Genomic DNA, 16,176 nt, shown 5'->3' on the forward strand with positions numbered 1-16,176 from the left:
AGTTCTCAGCAAATAAGATCTTGCAATTTGCCAAATGTAACCAAAAAAAGACCTCACCACTAGATGGTAGTGTTTCACCAAAATGTTTTAATATGGTGGCCTAAGAAAACCAAGCATTTGCCCTGAGACTGTTGTAATGGTTAGCACTGTCGACTTACTGCAAGAGGGTTTTGGGTTCAAACTTCCTGTTCTTCTAGCGAAGTCTGCATGTTGGTGATGAGAGTCCAGGTGCTGCACTGTAGGACCCTATCCTCCTTTGTTCTTCTTCTTCTGCAGGGCTTAGAGCAGACTGGTTACCACACTGACTCACTAAGATAAAAGTTGGGGTTGTACAAAAGTTCACACTATTAGGGTGAATTTAAGCCAATTTCACAAACCAACTGCATAGAAGATGTCTCAGTTGTTGAATTCTTGATGACACGAATGGGACATTTTAGCTGTACTTACGATTATAATGTATAATTGCAGCTTTAAATGCATTGGGTCTACGTGTGTAACTGGATCTTGAAGTTATTTAAAGGAACAGTTCCGCTTCAAAATACAATATACCTTTTTCCTCTGATCTCTTTCCACTTTTTTCCCCGTATTCTACGTTGCGTTATATTCAAAAGAAAGCGAATGTTTCTACATCTTCCAAACCGGATTATTATATCTTTTTTGTCTAAGTACTTTTAGCCCTAAAGTCCGATGCTCCTGCTCCTCACCTCTTTTTTTGTTAAGCTAATCGGTTCTGGTAATGATAAAGCACGTGTTCTTTTATCAGGTCCTCATTTTGGTTTTTAAAACAGGTTGAATGGTTGCTAATAGGCCTCATAAGGAACAAATGAGAAGCTTTCCACATGGAAAGAACCCGGGAGTGTCCCGTTATAGCTTCCATAACGAGCGGCCAGGACTGAGTCGAGCTTGGGCAGAAAGATAGCATTTTGTGGGAGAAGCAGAGGTGGAAAAATAAAACAAATAAACAAAAGAAAAACAAAATAAAACAAAATATTTGTAATAATGATACAAAGGAGTCGATGCCCTCTCCTAAGGCAGATTCATTTCTGGGACTAACAGATTTTCTTTTTTAAGTATGTATATAAAGTACAAAGGGTGATTGCTCCCCAAACTGGGCTTTGTGTCCATCTTTCTTTAAAAACACAACCAAACAAATATTTACAGGAACAAATGAAGTGATTCTGTCCATCTGCAAAGTAGCGTTTTCATTTGGGGAAACCTGCAGTCAGCCGAGACTGAAGAAGTCACCTGGATGAGTGACGAAATGTTTCTCCCACCGAAAACGCCATGTCCAGATGAACAGAATCGACTTGACCTGACCTGGACGACTGAGCATGCGTCCAGACATGTTTAAGTTTAATGCTTTCTTTTTATCGTGTGCATTTCCGTGGGTCGATATTCAGTACGAGCTACACTGTAAAAAAAATTGTAATATAAAAGTATTTTACGGTTTTGTACTGTTTTTCTAGAAAATTATTAAATTTACATAGACTGTGATTTTACATTTCAAATGTAAAATAACATAAAATCACTGTAAATGTAATAAAACATCATTTTCTTGTTTGTTAAATGTATCTGTCTGTACATATGCATATTTAGATTGTTAAAATACATTCACAAATGTATCATAATTTCACAAATATTTGTCCGTTATTTGAAAGATTGAACTGTTAAATTCAAATGTAATGCTATGGAAAAATATATAAAATGATTCTGATAAACTTATTTTTTTTTACATCAAATAATGTTATTTAGGACGATCGTGGCTCAAGAGTTGGCAGTTTGCCTTGTGATCAGAAGGTTACCAGTTCGAGCCCCGACTCGGACACTCTCTGTCCTTGTGTCCTTGGGCAAGACACTTCACCTACCGGTGATGGCCAGAGGGGCCGATGGTGCGATATGGCAGCCTCGCTTCTGTCAGTCTGCCCCAGGGCAGCTGTGGCTACAACCGTAGCTGCCTCCACCAGTGTATGAATGTGAGAGTGAATGATTAGTGGAATTGTAAAGTACTTTGAGGGTCTCGAAAAGTGCTATATAAATGCAATCCATTATTATTATTTAAACCAACGGTTAACTGTATATTTCTGTAAATTTAAGTATTATTATTCATATTGCCGCATTGACCTTGTTTATAGGTAATTTCATTGTTTAATCATGTTAAAATGTTCCTAATTTAATGTTTAACCCTTTAAAGCCGGTCGAAGCGGCATGCTCTGTTTTGCATAACTATTTTTAAATAGTTTTAAAAAGCTACCGCAATAATTTTTTTTTGCATATGAAACCGGAGGAGTTGTTCTTACGTCTTATGCCATCAGCTTGTCCTAGGTCACAGTTTCCTTCCACATATAGCTTTGCAAAAACTGCATAAAAAGCACTTGCAGCAACAAAAACATAATATTCCAGAAACACTCTTTGCCGATCTGATCAGCTGTTTGTAACACTTTCTACGTCCATCAGCGCGAACTATCGCATGTCCACCATGACCTGCCCGAAACCGGAAGTGACGTCATTTTTGCGGAAAATGTAGTTTTCCGCAGTTTTCTGCAAAATGACTGTGCAAATTCCCTGCTGACTCGGCCTCAGGATGTCTAGAGGCAAGAATCAAGCGCACCCAAATGAGGGCATCAGTGATCATGTGCGCATCATGCAGAGGGAGAGTGAGAGACGAAAAGCAGCAGCAGAGCATGGCAGTGGTATCAGTTTATGTGATTCCGTGTGCGTTAATGAGACTGTAAGTGTTATTACCTTTGACAGGTTAACTGGTATGATAATAGTTATAGTCGTTTGTGTATGTTTAAGCTAAAGTTATGCCTCAGTACACTGCTACCACGTTAGTAGGTTTATTTAATTAATTAGCACTAAGTTAATACCAGTGGCCAGAATCTCCCCCAATGACTATATCCCGCGGTTAAAGGATTTTTCTGTTTATCGTTTAGTTTAACTGTTGTTAGCTTGCCTTAGTACTAGCAACTGGGAAGATATGTGCTATTTAGCCAACTTCTGGTCTTATGGCGACCCCTTGTGGACATTGTAAAATATTGCTGTGTCTGAGTAGATGATGTGCTCTGATTGTTGCTTAGTTATCTTTGACCCTGCTAATTATAGTATTACCAGTTTCTGTTTCCAGACAACCATGCCTATAGTCACCTATAGTGCATCTGCCACGATTATAAGTGCATATCTGGCTGTATCATAGTTGGATTTATCCTGGCAAGCCCTGCTGTAACCAGTTCTTCTGTGAAGCTTCATTAAAGACGGTGAACTAAACTCCTGGACTGCTGAAGTCTTTCTGACCGAAGACTTAGGCCAGACTTGTATACCCAGCACTTCCAATATATATTCTACAAGTGGTCCTTCGAGCCGGATGGTATACAAGCTGCGCTATGGCTACACCCAGAGAGTTCAACGACAACCAGCCTGCACTGAGTCCCCGTCCCAGCAGGCGCACCTCGCAAACAGAGGGCGCCCTTACTCCCAGCAAATGGGCGATAGAAAACCGATCAGTGCCTCTGCCTAGAGCAGGGCGATATGGCCAAAAATATTTATCACGATATATATTTGAAAATTTGCGATAACGATATAACTGACGATATAATTGATGCGAGACAAAATACAACTCCACAACATTACTAGCGCAAAAACACAACCTTCCATTTATTTTCACTTAAACAAGAAGCTGGTTTTTATGTACATTAAAGCTTTATAAAAATGTAACAGTGCAAATGCAAATTCCTTGCTGAAAGTTTAACCAAAAGGCATTTCCAGTAGAAATGGGCTGACATATCCTGAGCATAACCATGTATAATATCCACTGAAGTTAAAAAGAGGTGCTTTGCAACATTAAACTGCAGTGTGCAGTACGTATTTTTCGGACCATAAGGTGCACGGGATTATAAGGCACATTAAGCGAAACAAAGCAGTCAGATAAATCAAACTTTATTAAACTCATTCTTCTTGCTTCCTCCACTTCTGTACCATTGATTCATTAATGTTGAATTCTCTGGCAGCTTCTCTATTCCCATGTTGTTGCAGTATATTAATGACTGACCTCGTATTGTGGATGGATTATCTCAGTTGTTCTTCTGACTGAAGTTTGGTCCGTTTACAGCATCCTGCCATGCGATTGCATTTGTCTCTAACCATGAAGAACCTTCACGTTAACTTTTATAAGTGGAAAAGTGTTAGTGTTCGTCCTCCAGCTTCACTGTTTATGCTATGCTAACATAGCTGTGTCGCTAGCGATCACGTAGCACATCATTATATACCAGCTAGCCCAACTTCAGTAACCCTACAAACATCACTGCTGTTTAGTTTCCTGTCTTCATTTATGTTGGAAGTGATAGCAGAGCTGTGCGTTTGATTTTTTTCAGAAATCTCTGTCTCTCAGTCAGAACATGCTAGCGAAACTAGCGAGCTAACTTCCGCTAGCTTCCGCTAGCTTCCTGCTAACTTCTAACTCGTTAAATGTAATAAATTTTGTTTTCATGGATGCCTGGAAGTTAAACTTCATAGTTACACCTGGTAAAGCAGCAATGCTGATCGTTTTATTAAAGATGAAAGAATTTAGACAGTTTTTAACTCTCAGTGATGTTGCAGTGTTCGTTTGACCTGAAGTATATGGAGTTTAGGACCCAGATTACTCCCAGATTTAAGAGCATCTTAAGTCCGACAATAACGATGGCCGCTTGCATGTTCTGCAAAAAAATTTGCTTTGTCATGTATCTGACAAACACCAAACCAGTTCCACATCACGGAAGTGATGTGGAACTGGTAATGAACCGTTTTTCAATACAAGCTTCAGTGCCACGAAGCTTTCCGAAGCACTGAAGCTTGTATTGAAAAACGGTTCATTACTCGAAGCTTTTCAACACAGTCCTCTCCGGTGACATCTGGTGGTGAAACTTTTGAAGAGCAGCTTGAATCTGCAAAATAAAACGGACTGCTCAATCATCGCTGCTCACTCAAGAGTGGAGTTCTCTCTGATATTGGGCCACCGTTCCGTTGCTTTGAACATGTAATTGGTTTTGTTTTCTCGATTGGGGGGCTGAAAAAAATGTAATGCGTATCTGTGTAATACATTTTGATCAATAAACTTTCCCTATTTAAACATGCACTATGGTGTGGCCTTTCTCTGCTCATAACTCCTTGATGTTGGTAAATACAATAAGTGAGCAATATATATAATATACATATGAGAATGCACAGCACATTATGGAGTATGCCCCTGCTGTGAAGTCCTGCCTCCATCTACTTGTCATTTAATCACTGGACAGCTGGACAGGTTCATACAAAATATTAGATGAGGCCAATTGTCCTATACATATTTTTGACCTAGGGGTGGGATTGATTGTGAACTGGAAAGGGAAAATGCTTAGGGAGCTGAGTACGGCTGCATCGTCACTGATTTGTAGAATCATTTTGATTCGATACAGGATCCGATTCAATTTGATTGGAATCTGGAAAGTTTTGCCTCAGTCAGAAATATTAAAATTCTGATCATTTAACAGTATATATCCATAATTTCGTATCTATTAAAAGAAAGCTGACACATGTGAGACTTAATTAGAGATGTAAACAGAGAGTTATGAAACCTGCAGCTGCAGAAGCCAGCGAAGAAAAAGAGGCAAACACAGCGCGGACCCGACGACACATCAAAATCTGACTCTGACGCGTCGGGTCCGCGCTCTGTGTTCACGTTTGTATGCAGAATCCGTAAACCTGCTCCCAGTTACTGTTTTAGCTGCATGGTGTTTGACGACATGTTGTGAGGTTTAACCTGAGATGCTGGCGTTTCAGGCATAATAACGTTAATTTACAAATCGACACGGGATTTTAATGAATCAATATCACTTTATTCAATTTAGCATGGATTGTAATCAGAAAGGCGATAATCAAAACCCACCCCTAATCAAGAACTTGCAAAGTAAAAACATGATCAATGTAAGGTAGCCCTTTTGTTATTTACATTTAAAAAGAGGATTAGTGTTACTGTGCGCTGGCTGAGTCTGTTTCTTTTCTTAGAAATAGTTTCTCCTGCCCTGGAGAAAATCCACTTGCATGGAACAGAAGAGGCTGTGGAGTGCAGGAACTACACTGCAAGCTGGTAGATATGCAGGTACTCCTGGGTCCTGCAGACTATCACCTAAAAACAATAAACAAAATGATTTTCTAAACTGTGTAGCAATGTAATGTACGTATAGTGTCAAATACATTGTTGTAGTCTTCATTAGCTTTAATTCACATGGAAGTGTTCCTAAAGTCATATGCTGTAATGATATTTACATTATGAAAACATGATTTTGGACATTTCAAGTTTTTCACTTCGGCAGATAAAAAGAATTGAGCAAAATCAACTCAAAATATTCCCACACGCCAGAACGTCCTCTCTTCCTCGCTGGCTCCATATCTGTCAGTGGAATGATCACCTCTTCGCTATCTGTCACCATCAACACACTCCACGAATCCCGTGGATGATTCGCTTCCTTATATCCGTTTGAATCAGGTACCGAAGCAGTTACGTGCGTAATGAAGCTTCGGACGTCACTGGTCACGTGACTTTTGCCAAACGAAGCAAGCCTCGACACAGTGCTTCTGAACCAGTGTGTTGTTTTTTTCGACACACGCTCCGGAGCGTCAGCTTCAAGCGGGCCATCACTACTGGACAGCATCAGTCTCCTGCACTTCTTTGACCGCTTAAGTCGAGTCCTACCACAGGTTCTCTCAGGTTCTCTCCCTGTAACAGTGAGTCAGTCTGGCACTTTCCAACCTGTTTTCTTATCTGTCTTACAGATAGATCTTTATTGTCACTGTTTGGCGTCTCTCTGCAGCTTTTAGGTTTTTGCATTCAGATTTTTCGGATAAGACAATTAGATTAATAAAGATAAAATACGTTTAAGAGGTACCTGCACAGGGAATGTATCTACACAAAAGGACATGCACAAGTTATATACAGAAAATATAAAATAAAAGAAACGTTAATAAGTGGGTGGAGTGTGTTTCAGTGTGAAAACAGTCGTTCAGCTGAATTTGGTACTGAAAGAGCCGTGACAAATTAAGTTTCATATTTGCTTTGAGGTACACTGTCGGTGTTTGCGCTGTTCAGGGTCAGGGGGAACATTTGTTTCATTTTAGCTTTTGTTTTGTTTTTTTATGTTTATACATACAGAATTTCTATAACAACTGTAATGTATGAATTATTATTTAACCTGTAGAAGGATCTTTCTGACCCCAGTAGCAATTAACCTGTTAAGAAAATTTAAAATAAATAAGAGCAATAAAATTTTATTTTCCGTGCATTCTAAAAATTGCAAGTTGTTTTTTTGTTATTGTTTTGTTTTTAGAAATATGACAAATAAAATGTTTTATTTTAAAACGGAAGTGTTTTACATTGCTCTCTGGAAGTCTAAATATTGATACTTGTAAGATTTGATTAATTCTCCTAACGGAAATGTTTAAACATGATGTTAAACATAACAGTTTTTTTTTCTTTCTCTTGGGGTGTTTTATTTATATCATTGTAAATCATGAAGTTGAATCCAGGAAACCCCAACCCATTTAAAAACCTCAGGAAGTCCACAAATTCACAACAAAAGAGAAAGAAATGAAACACTCTTTTATTGAATTATACATATGTTCATCTCACAATTCCAAAGACTAATCAACACGCATTTACGGAAACTGCTGATCTTCAATTTCGAGTTTAATTTCCTACACACTTCATATTAAGGCAGTGTCTAAATTATTTAGGGGGAAATGAGATCTGCAGAGACAATGCAGAGAGCAAGGTTCTCTGTCCCAGTTACACCCCACCACCGGCAGGGTGGGGGTAGGGGTCCGAGACCTGGTGTTGCTGTACGAAGTTCAGTTCAAGTCTGTAGGAGACGAGGGGGTAAGGGGGACGCACAGACATGTTTGTTTGACCTCAATTAAAGTTTTTATTTTACTTTTTAATTTCCAATTGTCGATAAATATTAGAATAATCGTGGGCTGGGTGCCTGGTCTAAAAGTTTGCTTCGGTCAAGTAAGGTCAGGTAATTACACATGATTATAGCTGTATAACAGTGTCAGAACCTCCCGTCCAAAAAAGTGTAATTATACATTTCTTCCCGTTTAAAGAAGACATTTTCTGTTTCGGACTTTTGAATTTTGTACCAAGCATTCGCACACGTGACTTGCAAATACATTTTTAAAACCATTTAAAACTGTCTACCTTCAAACCGCCTGCTGTGTTCAGGTGGGCCAACCCACCCCACCTGAGTATAAATGAAGGACCTGATCCACTGGGCTCAGTTTCTCTTAAAGACATACACTCTGCTCCTGCTTTGGATCTATGCACTTTTGCTACATCCAAGATGACCGAACAGTGGATGTAAGACTTCACGGGGGGGTTTCCACAGTTTGCTTGTGTTTCAGTTCAGTGAAACATTCTGCGGTGTCTGAAAAAGGATTTGATTTCTTTAATCACTATATTTGTTTACGCTAACTTGATTTTGTAAGTCTCAATTTTCCAAATTAAAACTTACATTGTATCTCAGTGGTGCGTAATTACGCACCCCTGCTACACGATACATTGTAAGTTTGCTCAAATTTCATCCCAGTTTCGGGTTTTTATAGCAGTTTCTAATGTTGAGTCATGGGTTAGGGTGTATTCTCATTGTTTGGGGTTATTTGTTGACTTTGGGGCTGTTTTGTCTTAGTTTGTGCGCATTTCTAACCGTCTGCGTATCTGTAGGATCAAGATGGTGGGTCAGGCTTTGGAGGAGCTGCTCGTGGAAGCTTATCACCAGAACTGCCTCAGAATCGGTGTAATTGAGTCCTACAAATACATGAAAGCGTTAGTATTTTAATTTTTACGTTTAAATATAGTTCAAATGCAGTAATTGATCTAATAGTGGAACAACGTGGCAATGGTGACATTAATGTCGTCCTGTTTCCCGCAGAAACCCGCACAGAGTCGTCCTGTGCGTCCTTGCCAGCGAAACAGAGGGTGACATTATGTTACAGATGAATCTAATCCAGCTAAAGGATATGTGCTACAAGAAGAACGTCAGCATCATGTGTTCGACAGACACGAGACGGCTGGCAGAGCTGGTGAACATGGATGACATCAACGGCAACGAGGCCTCGCGGGACCTGCACTGCATTCTGGTCACTGTAAGCCAAATTTCCATTTGTGCTGCTGCGCAGTTAACATGTTTGCCGATTATCTCTATTAAAATCGTTGTAATTTGTACACTTGGCTTCATGATAGGCTACTTCGAATAAGAAGCAAAGTGATGTGTTTTCCGGGAGTTTCACCGTCCTTCCTCGCTGTGTTTCGCAGGTCCCTCCAGTGAAGCCGCTTCCACGCCAGGCCCTGCAGATCCTCAGCAGCTTCTGCGAAGAAAGCCGACGGAGGGACTCGTCGGTGCATTGCCTTTCTTGTTACTACGTTTGTTCTTATCGCTACCCAAGCCGCAGTTGTTGTTGTTGTTGTCGTTGCTGTAAATAAAAGTGAAGGATTTAATTCTTCAGCGTGTTCGTTGTTTCTGAATCCACGTTCTAAAGTTGCAAAGAGAAAAAAAATGGGGTAAAGGTGAAATCCTCAGTTTCAAACTTTCAATGTATTATTTTTAAAACGAGGGATTTACTGCCTCTTAAAGCGAAAACTGCACAAAGTCATATCTCTGCCAATGAAACGGATGCGCCAAAGCGTCCTGGGGCTGTCTTGATGAAAAATAAGAGAAACACAAAAATTAAAATAAAACTAAAGCCAAATAAAGTTTATCATCTCGCTGTTTCATTTCATTGTCAGTGCTGTACAGAAATTTCACGACAACAAAATGCTTCAAGGCCAGATGACAAAAAATAATTAAACCAAACAGACTTCGGGCTATTCTCTGCTTGCAAATGTAACTAAAATAAATGTTTTAAGAAAATCTTTAGTTTTAGTTTTCATGTGATCTTGGAATTTTTATTGGCACTAAGTTTTTTTGTCACCTTTGTCTAACTATCGCACACTTTCTCTGCCGACAGAGACAGACAAACCCACATCCCCTCATAACGAGCAAACTGAAACTGAACAAAAAAAAAAAGACTGTGGACGCATTTCGGGTGCATGCCTGTAACAGCGACCCTGTTAGTAAATTTCACAGCTTCACCTTATCAGCGCCACTGATTAAGTCTTTAATCAATCAGGTGTTTTCCGCACGAGACCTTATTAGGGGCTTCATCAAGTTTAATGTTCTCATTCATTAAACACAATAGCCATGATTCAACTGAAACATTTCCTGGAGGTGTTTTCAGAAAACCCCAAAATCACTCAAAGACTGACATAAACTAACATAAAATGCCCCCACATCTTGTGTAAACTGGATTCCTTCACTTAATTGATCTTGTAATTTTATCTGATATTAACGTATTAATGTAATAAACACTGAATATGAAGATAAATACTTACAAGTGAAAGAAACTGCAGAGATTTAAAATCATAAATCTTATCTAAATACACAGTCCAGAGATTAAGTACAGAGCCCAGATATTTCTGGGGGTCTTATCCCTGCAGGGACAGTGAACACATGATGTCCTTAATGTTTGAGTGAATCAGCCTAAAGAAACAATCAATGCACTTTCAACCAGCTATCAGCTACAGCTCACAGCTTTCTGCATTGTTTTCACCTTAATCTCTGGGAGCCCTTCACGCGTCCACCGGAACACTTTTCGAATTCACCAAACAAAAGAGCAGAACCCGTTTAAACCCACTCACTGTGCACATCTCCAAAAGGTCCATTCCAGGTCTACGTGACTTGATCAAAGAGGGAGAGGGCGCTTCCAGTCATGTTTGTCAAACATGCGTGATGTGAAGCATGACAGGAACAGAGACGCTGCACATACATTTGAAATATAGATATCAGAATATTATTTTGAATATTTTTGCGTGCCTCTTCTTGCAGTGGCTCATCCATAAAAAACAAAGCTAATATACAGCCTTATCTTGAGAGGTTATCCCTATGCTAAAATCATCTTCTCCAAAGTTTAATTATTATTTTTTAACGAGAAGGATTTAAGCAAACAAACTTGTGTGCAGAAAGAAGAGGAGGGAGACAGGGAGCGAAGTTTGAAAAGGGACGGGGGGTACAGCTGGCCAGTAACAGAGGGAGTGGTAAGGTGTGACGTCCCAGAGCAGGTATGAAAGTTTTGACCTGAAGAGACAGAGATTCGTCATTGCTCAATGACCACCGACTTGTCTCCGACTACTTCTTCTTCTTCTCTGGAATCCAGCAGCACACAGAAAAAGGTAAGATAGGCATGTTTGGTGCGTAATTACGCACTGACACAAGTTACATTTTGAATCCGGCTACAGTGCACTTTGATAAGCTTTTATGCCCTTGTTTAGAGCCTGTATTATACTTACTTTCCTTCGTGTTTCTGTAGATGGAGACCATCAGCCAGACTTTGGAACATGTATTGGTCACAGCTCATCATCAGAACTGTCTGACTGTGGGAGTTTATGAGTCTGCAAAATTCCTGAATGAGTAAGTATTAATGTAAAGCAATTCATTTGTACTGTCAGAATAATAGTGATTTTGACGCTATGTGGGGTTTATTATTCTCCTGTCCTACCCGCAGATACCCGGATGGCGCGGTGCTGTGTGTGCTGGCCCTTGATGAGGAGGATGAAGATGACGCTGCGCTGCAGATTCACTTCAAACTGCTGCAGGCTTTCTGCTACGACAATTACCTCGACATCCTGCGAGTGACGGGAATGAGGCGGCTCGCTCAGCTGCTAGAGGAAACCAGCAACAGAAGCGAATCCCGCGACCTGCATTGCATCTTGGTCACTGTAAGTCCAAACGCCTCATTCTGCTCCACTGCATTTGTCAAACTTTGCCAGTGTGGATCCCGACTTATTTTCTAGATAAACTCTGGTTAACATAAATATTCAACCATGCTTTGTTTTGCAGAACACTTCTGAACAGATTCTGCAGTGCGAGGCTCTTCAGCAGGTCGCCAGGTTCTGCGAGGAGAGCCGCCACAGGTACGAGTGTCTCCCCCACCTTGAGCTGCAGGACCGCTGACCTAAACTAGACCGCTGCAGAGCGGTTCGAATTAATGGAAACTGGCCCAAGTAGAGTAACGGGGTTTTGCTTTATCGGGAGTTCAGTTTGATCTGGTTCAGGACGGGAAGCTGAAGGCCACGAAGAGGTGTGTGAGAAAATGTCTAGACATGTGACCTGAGTGGACGGGTGGAAAACCGAGGAACTGCTCGTGAAACTCGAACAGCAGCCGGCAGAGGGTTCATCCAGACCCGTGTCAGATTTAATAGAGCAGTTGAGGACGATTTCGTTTTAAAACGCAATCATTTTGTTAAGCAGTGCATGCAAAATAAATTGCAGTTTATCAACTGAAAGAATGTGCTTCAGTATTCCCTACATTGCTCGTAGGGGAGACCGGGGATAGTTGTAACGTGGGTCAGTTGTAACACTTCCAATTTCTCCAGTCAGGGCTAAGTTTCAAATGATGTGACTCATCCTGTGCATGCCCAACTCAGTTTTGCTATCACATGTGAAAAATCAGCACATTTTGTCAAACACAGACAATTTAACATGAAAAAAAGTAATTTGTATGCCAAAAAGTACGTTTTTCTACTTTATTTCAATTTCTAATAGCATTATCTGCTTTGCAGTTAAACTCATCAGACCTGAATTATGTTATTTGTATGTCTATGGGGATATATTCTGTGTAGGTCTTTAGTGCTAATGTTTTAGCCGTTGGCTGTAATGTTAGCTAGTTCATGGCTATAGGAGTCTGGGTCAGTTGTAACAGCAACAGTCTGGGTTAGTTGTAACAATAATGCAGATGTTTCAACTTACCACACTTTTACTTTAACTTATATTAAACAAGTTGGGGCAACGGCATCAGCAGAGAGAGGTTCACTGGTCGCTTTTGTATATGTGGTTAATGCCATTGGCAACACAATTCCTCCACTGTTTGTGTTCCCACACACACATTATGCAGACCACTGTGTCAGAGATGGACCAGTAGGAAGTACTGGTAGTGGAAATAAATCAGGATGGGTGCAAGAAACAGATTTCCTCATCTTTCTGAAGCACTTTGCAAACCACACCAAGGTAAGCCAGGATAAAAAGTAATGGAATTGCGGTGCTGGTGAACAACTACATTTTTTCAGCTTCATTGTTATGTTCAAAATTGGTGCAAGAGTTGTAGGTTATAATGTCCACTGAGCCAATGAGGCCAAACTCAAGGAAGACCAACCAAAATTAATGAAATATTCAGTTGCAGAAAATTCCATAATTTGTCTTTTTTGGGGGGTTGGAATATGTTCAAAAGCTAGATTTCTGCATTCTGTCACACACACACACACACACACACACACACACACACACACACACACACACACACACACACACACACACACACACACACACACACACACACACAATAAATAAAATGTTTTTAACAATAAACTCTTAAGTGAAATAAGCAAATCTACTTAAACTCAACTTTAAATAATTTAGCAAAGATAAAACCAGGATGACTCCCTGCTACACCCTGTGCAGAACACGTTTGGGTGCAGCAGGTTGTTTAGGATCAGATTTGGCATCATGCATAAGGGATTAACATTGCAGTGAGACAGATGTGTAAGCATTGTTGCTACTCACAGGTTATCAGATGCAGAGCACTGTGTTGAATAAACAAAGATTACATGTTAATATTTTGTCAGTACCCTTATTTCATTGTGTTACATTTCACCCCAGGATATGTTACAACTAACCCAGACTATGGGGTTAATTGTAACATTTCACTCTTTGTGTTTGAGGCCATACCATGCAATGGGTAATTGTGCTGCAGAGAAAATAGCTGCACTATTTAATAGCAGACTTTGCATTACATTTTGAATCCACTACCTTAAACGAGCTCCAATTTACAGACAGAAATGTCAAAAATGTTACAACTATCCCCGGTCTCCCCTACATGATGGAATGTGGTCAGCTAACACAGTTTCACTCGTTCCCCTCTTTTTATTTTTCACTAATAAATCTAAAGTGTTTCATTCACATAATATTGTATAAAAAAATCACGTTGATGTTGATTAAACATCATTTTTGTAATTTACTGTCTGATGTCTAAATCTGTTGTCCGATGTTAATGAAGGCATCATACCCTTTTCTTCAATTCCACTGTGGGAGAGGTCGGTGTCATTTCTTTTCCAACACTAATTATATCTGTCTATCTTTATCCACCCTGAAGTTCCTGATTGTGTTTTAGTTCATTATTATCATAATTACGCCTGTCTTTACTAGATGCTGTGAACATACGTGTGTGCCTTGAGGCGACTTTTGTTGTGATTTGGCGCTATATAAATAAAATTGAATTGAATTGAATATTAATGGAGCTGTTAATGCTAGATTGAACAGATAAGTCTTGCTAGCTTTTCTGCTTAGCTCTAGTCTTGCTAGAGATGCCGGACTAGAGCAGAGCAGATACTGAAGGACCCGTCCCATCCTGGCAACAAACTGTTCCAACTTCTGCAATCTGGTAGAAGGTTCCGCATCTTCCGGGCAAGGACAGAGAGACTCAAGAGGAGCTTCTATCCCCAAGCCATCCGTGCCCTAAACACACACACCCGCCCTCTCACATCATCTATAATTGACTGAGACAGGACTCTTCCAGACACTCTAAACCCAGGCACAATGTACATTTCAAATTCCTTTAATTTTAAATATGTTTATATTGTCTATCCTGTAAAATAGTCAGATATCTATTCATATTAATGTACAGAATTCACCTGCTTGCTGCTACTACTACTTCAGGTTGGCCATTCTTGTATTTTGCTCGTTTGTGTTGTTGTGTTTGCACATCTCTGTTGCTTGTGGGGCTCGCACACAAGAATTTCACTCGCATGTGCTGTGCCAGTGTGCCTGCACATGTGATGTGACAATAAAAGTGATTTGATTTGATTTGATTTGCACATTCACCCAGTGTATATACTATATATATAATGTTCTTCCTCTAACCCCCCCATCATTTTTGCACATGTCGAGGAACGTGTCAGGCTATTTCACTGTGTGTTATACTTGTATAACTACGCATGTGACAAATAAAGAACCTTGAACCTAGCTTGGAAGTTGTAGTGGGTTGAGTTAACTCTTGGATGCGTGCAAAGACTTCACACGTGAGGAAGTTGCTTGCTCCAAGAAAACAGGAATCGCCCAACGTGGGGCTCGAACCCACGACCCTGAGATTAAGAGTCTCATGCTCTACCGACTGAGCTAGCCGGGCGGTGTGGAAGGAAAACGATAAACCCGTCTCGATGTGTGTGTGTGTGTGTGTGTGTACCGGAGCTTTCTTCACGTGCTAAAGTCAAGACTGCAAGATCATGACTTAAGAAGATGGGTTTGTAAAAAGAAAACTTCCACAGTTTTCTGCCGCTGGTGCTAAATATGCGGGGAAAAAACGGAAATAGAGGTCAGGTCAGTAACTTGGTCTAAGAATCGGTGTAAAATGGGACCGGAACATCCTGTCAATGCGTAGTCATTGCAGAGATGGCACTCTCTGATAGGCATCTCCTTTATTTTACACACACTCTCTTTTTATTTATAAAAGAGAAAGCGCGTCTATCTGATTGGTCAAAAACTGTTGAGAAGGGACCGTGCTTTAGATTTAGCCCCCGGTGAGAGCGATTGTTTCTTTTCCTGGTTCACTCCCGCATTCCTGCACAAGTTGTGAACACACAACTCTCAAATCGTGTGAATCTATAACGTTTCTACTTTCATCCTGATGCTCGGTAGTGCAATTACCTATTAAAGTGAACTGAAATTAATTACTGTCCCCATACCATTTGCCAGCACAGGTCTTGTAAACAAAGGCAAAAACGAGGAAATACGCGTGCAGTCTTCTTCTGATGATTAGCTTCTGCAAAGGTAGCAAAAATCAGACGTAGGCGGACCACCTGTGAACATGGGGCAGAAAAAGCAGTTAAAACGAAAAAAACAAACTAATAATCAAACGTGATCTCCGCGTGCACAATGTGGGTTTGTCTGCAGCACCTCCAAGACCATAGTTACGTTTACAAAGCTAATCGCGTCAGTTCAGAGGATCTAGAATTGAAGAGTGGCAAGATCCTCAGTTTAAAGAAAAAAATGTGAAAAGGCTTTGACAGTTTTGTACCAGCAGCTA

The 16,176-nt window shown here is 40.3% G+C and overlaps 2 protein-coding genes and 1 non-coding gene across 6 annotated transcripts; 2 read left to right on the plus strand and 1 right to left on the minus strand.

Moving 5' to 3' along the window:
• The first annotated feature begins 6,583 nt into the window (after positions 1–6,583).
• Positions 6,584–9,502, plus strand: LOC113037131 (growth arrest and DNA damage-inducible protein GADD45 gamma-like). 4 transcript variants are annotated; one of them, XM_080289751.1, is made up of 4 exons: positions 6,584–6,721; positions 8,729–8,830; positions 8,937–9,150; positions 9,320–9,502. In XM_080289751.1, exons 2-4 carry the CDS (start codon positions 8,736–8,738, stop codon positions 9,485–9,487), a joined length of 477 nt encoding a protein of 158 aa, XP_080145877.1. In that variant the 5' UTR covers positions 6,584–6,721; positions 8,729–8,735; the 3' UTR covers positions 9,488–9,502. The 4 variants fall into 4 exon arrangements, with proteins under 4 accessions (XP_080145877.1, XP_080145879.1, XP_026049642.1 ...); XM_080289753.1 differs by lacking the exon at positions 6,584–6,721 and adding an exon at positions 7,865–8,027; XM_026193857.2 differs by lacking the exon at positions 6,584–6,721 and adding an exon at positions 7,869–8,365.
• A 1,581-nt stretch (positions 9,503–11,083) lies between these two features.
• Positions 11,084–12,385, plus strand: LOC113006604 (growth arrest and DNA damage-inducible protein GADD45 beta-like). The gene is made up of 4 exons (XM_026142670.2): positions 11,084–11,272; positions 11,410–11,510; positions 11,605–11,818; positions 11,940–12,385. The coding sequence occupies exons 1-4, from the start codon at positions 11,207–11,209 to the stop codon at positions 12,051–12,053; spliced, it is 495 nt and encodes a 164-aa protein (XP_025998455.2). The 5' UTR covers positions 11,084–11,206; the 3' UTR covers positions 12,054–12,385.
• A 2,821-nt stretch (positions 12,386–15,206) lies between these two features.
• trnak-cuu (transfer RNA lysine (anticodon CUU)) lies at positions 15,207–15,279 on the minus strand. Its single transcript has one exon. It is a non-coding gene; the product is annotated as a tRNA-Lys (tRNA).
• Between the last annotated feature and the right edge of the window lie 897 nt (positions 15,280–16,176).

The sequence above is a fragment of the Astatotilapia calliptera genome, chromosome 15 (genome assembly GCF_964374335.1).
Source record: "Astatotilapia calliptera chromosome 15, fAstCal68.1, whole genome shotgun sequence".
NCBI classification, from domain to species: Eukaryota; Metazoa; Chordata; class Actinopteri; order Cichliformes; family Cichlidae; genus Astatotilapia; species Astatotilapia calliptera.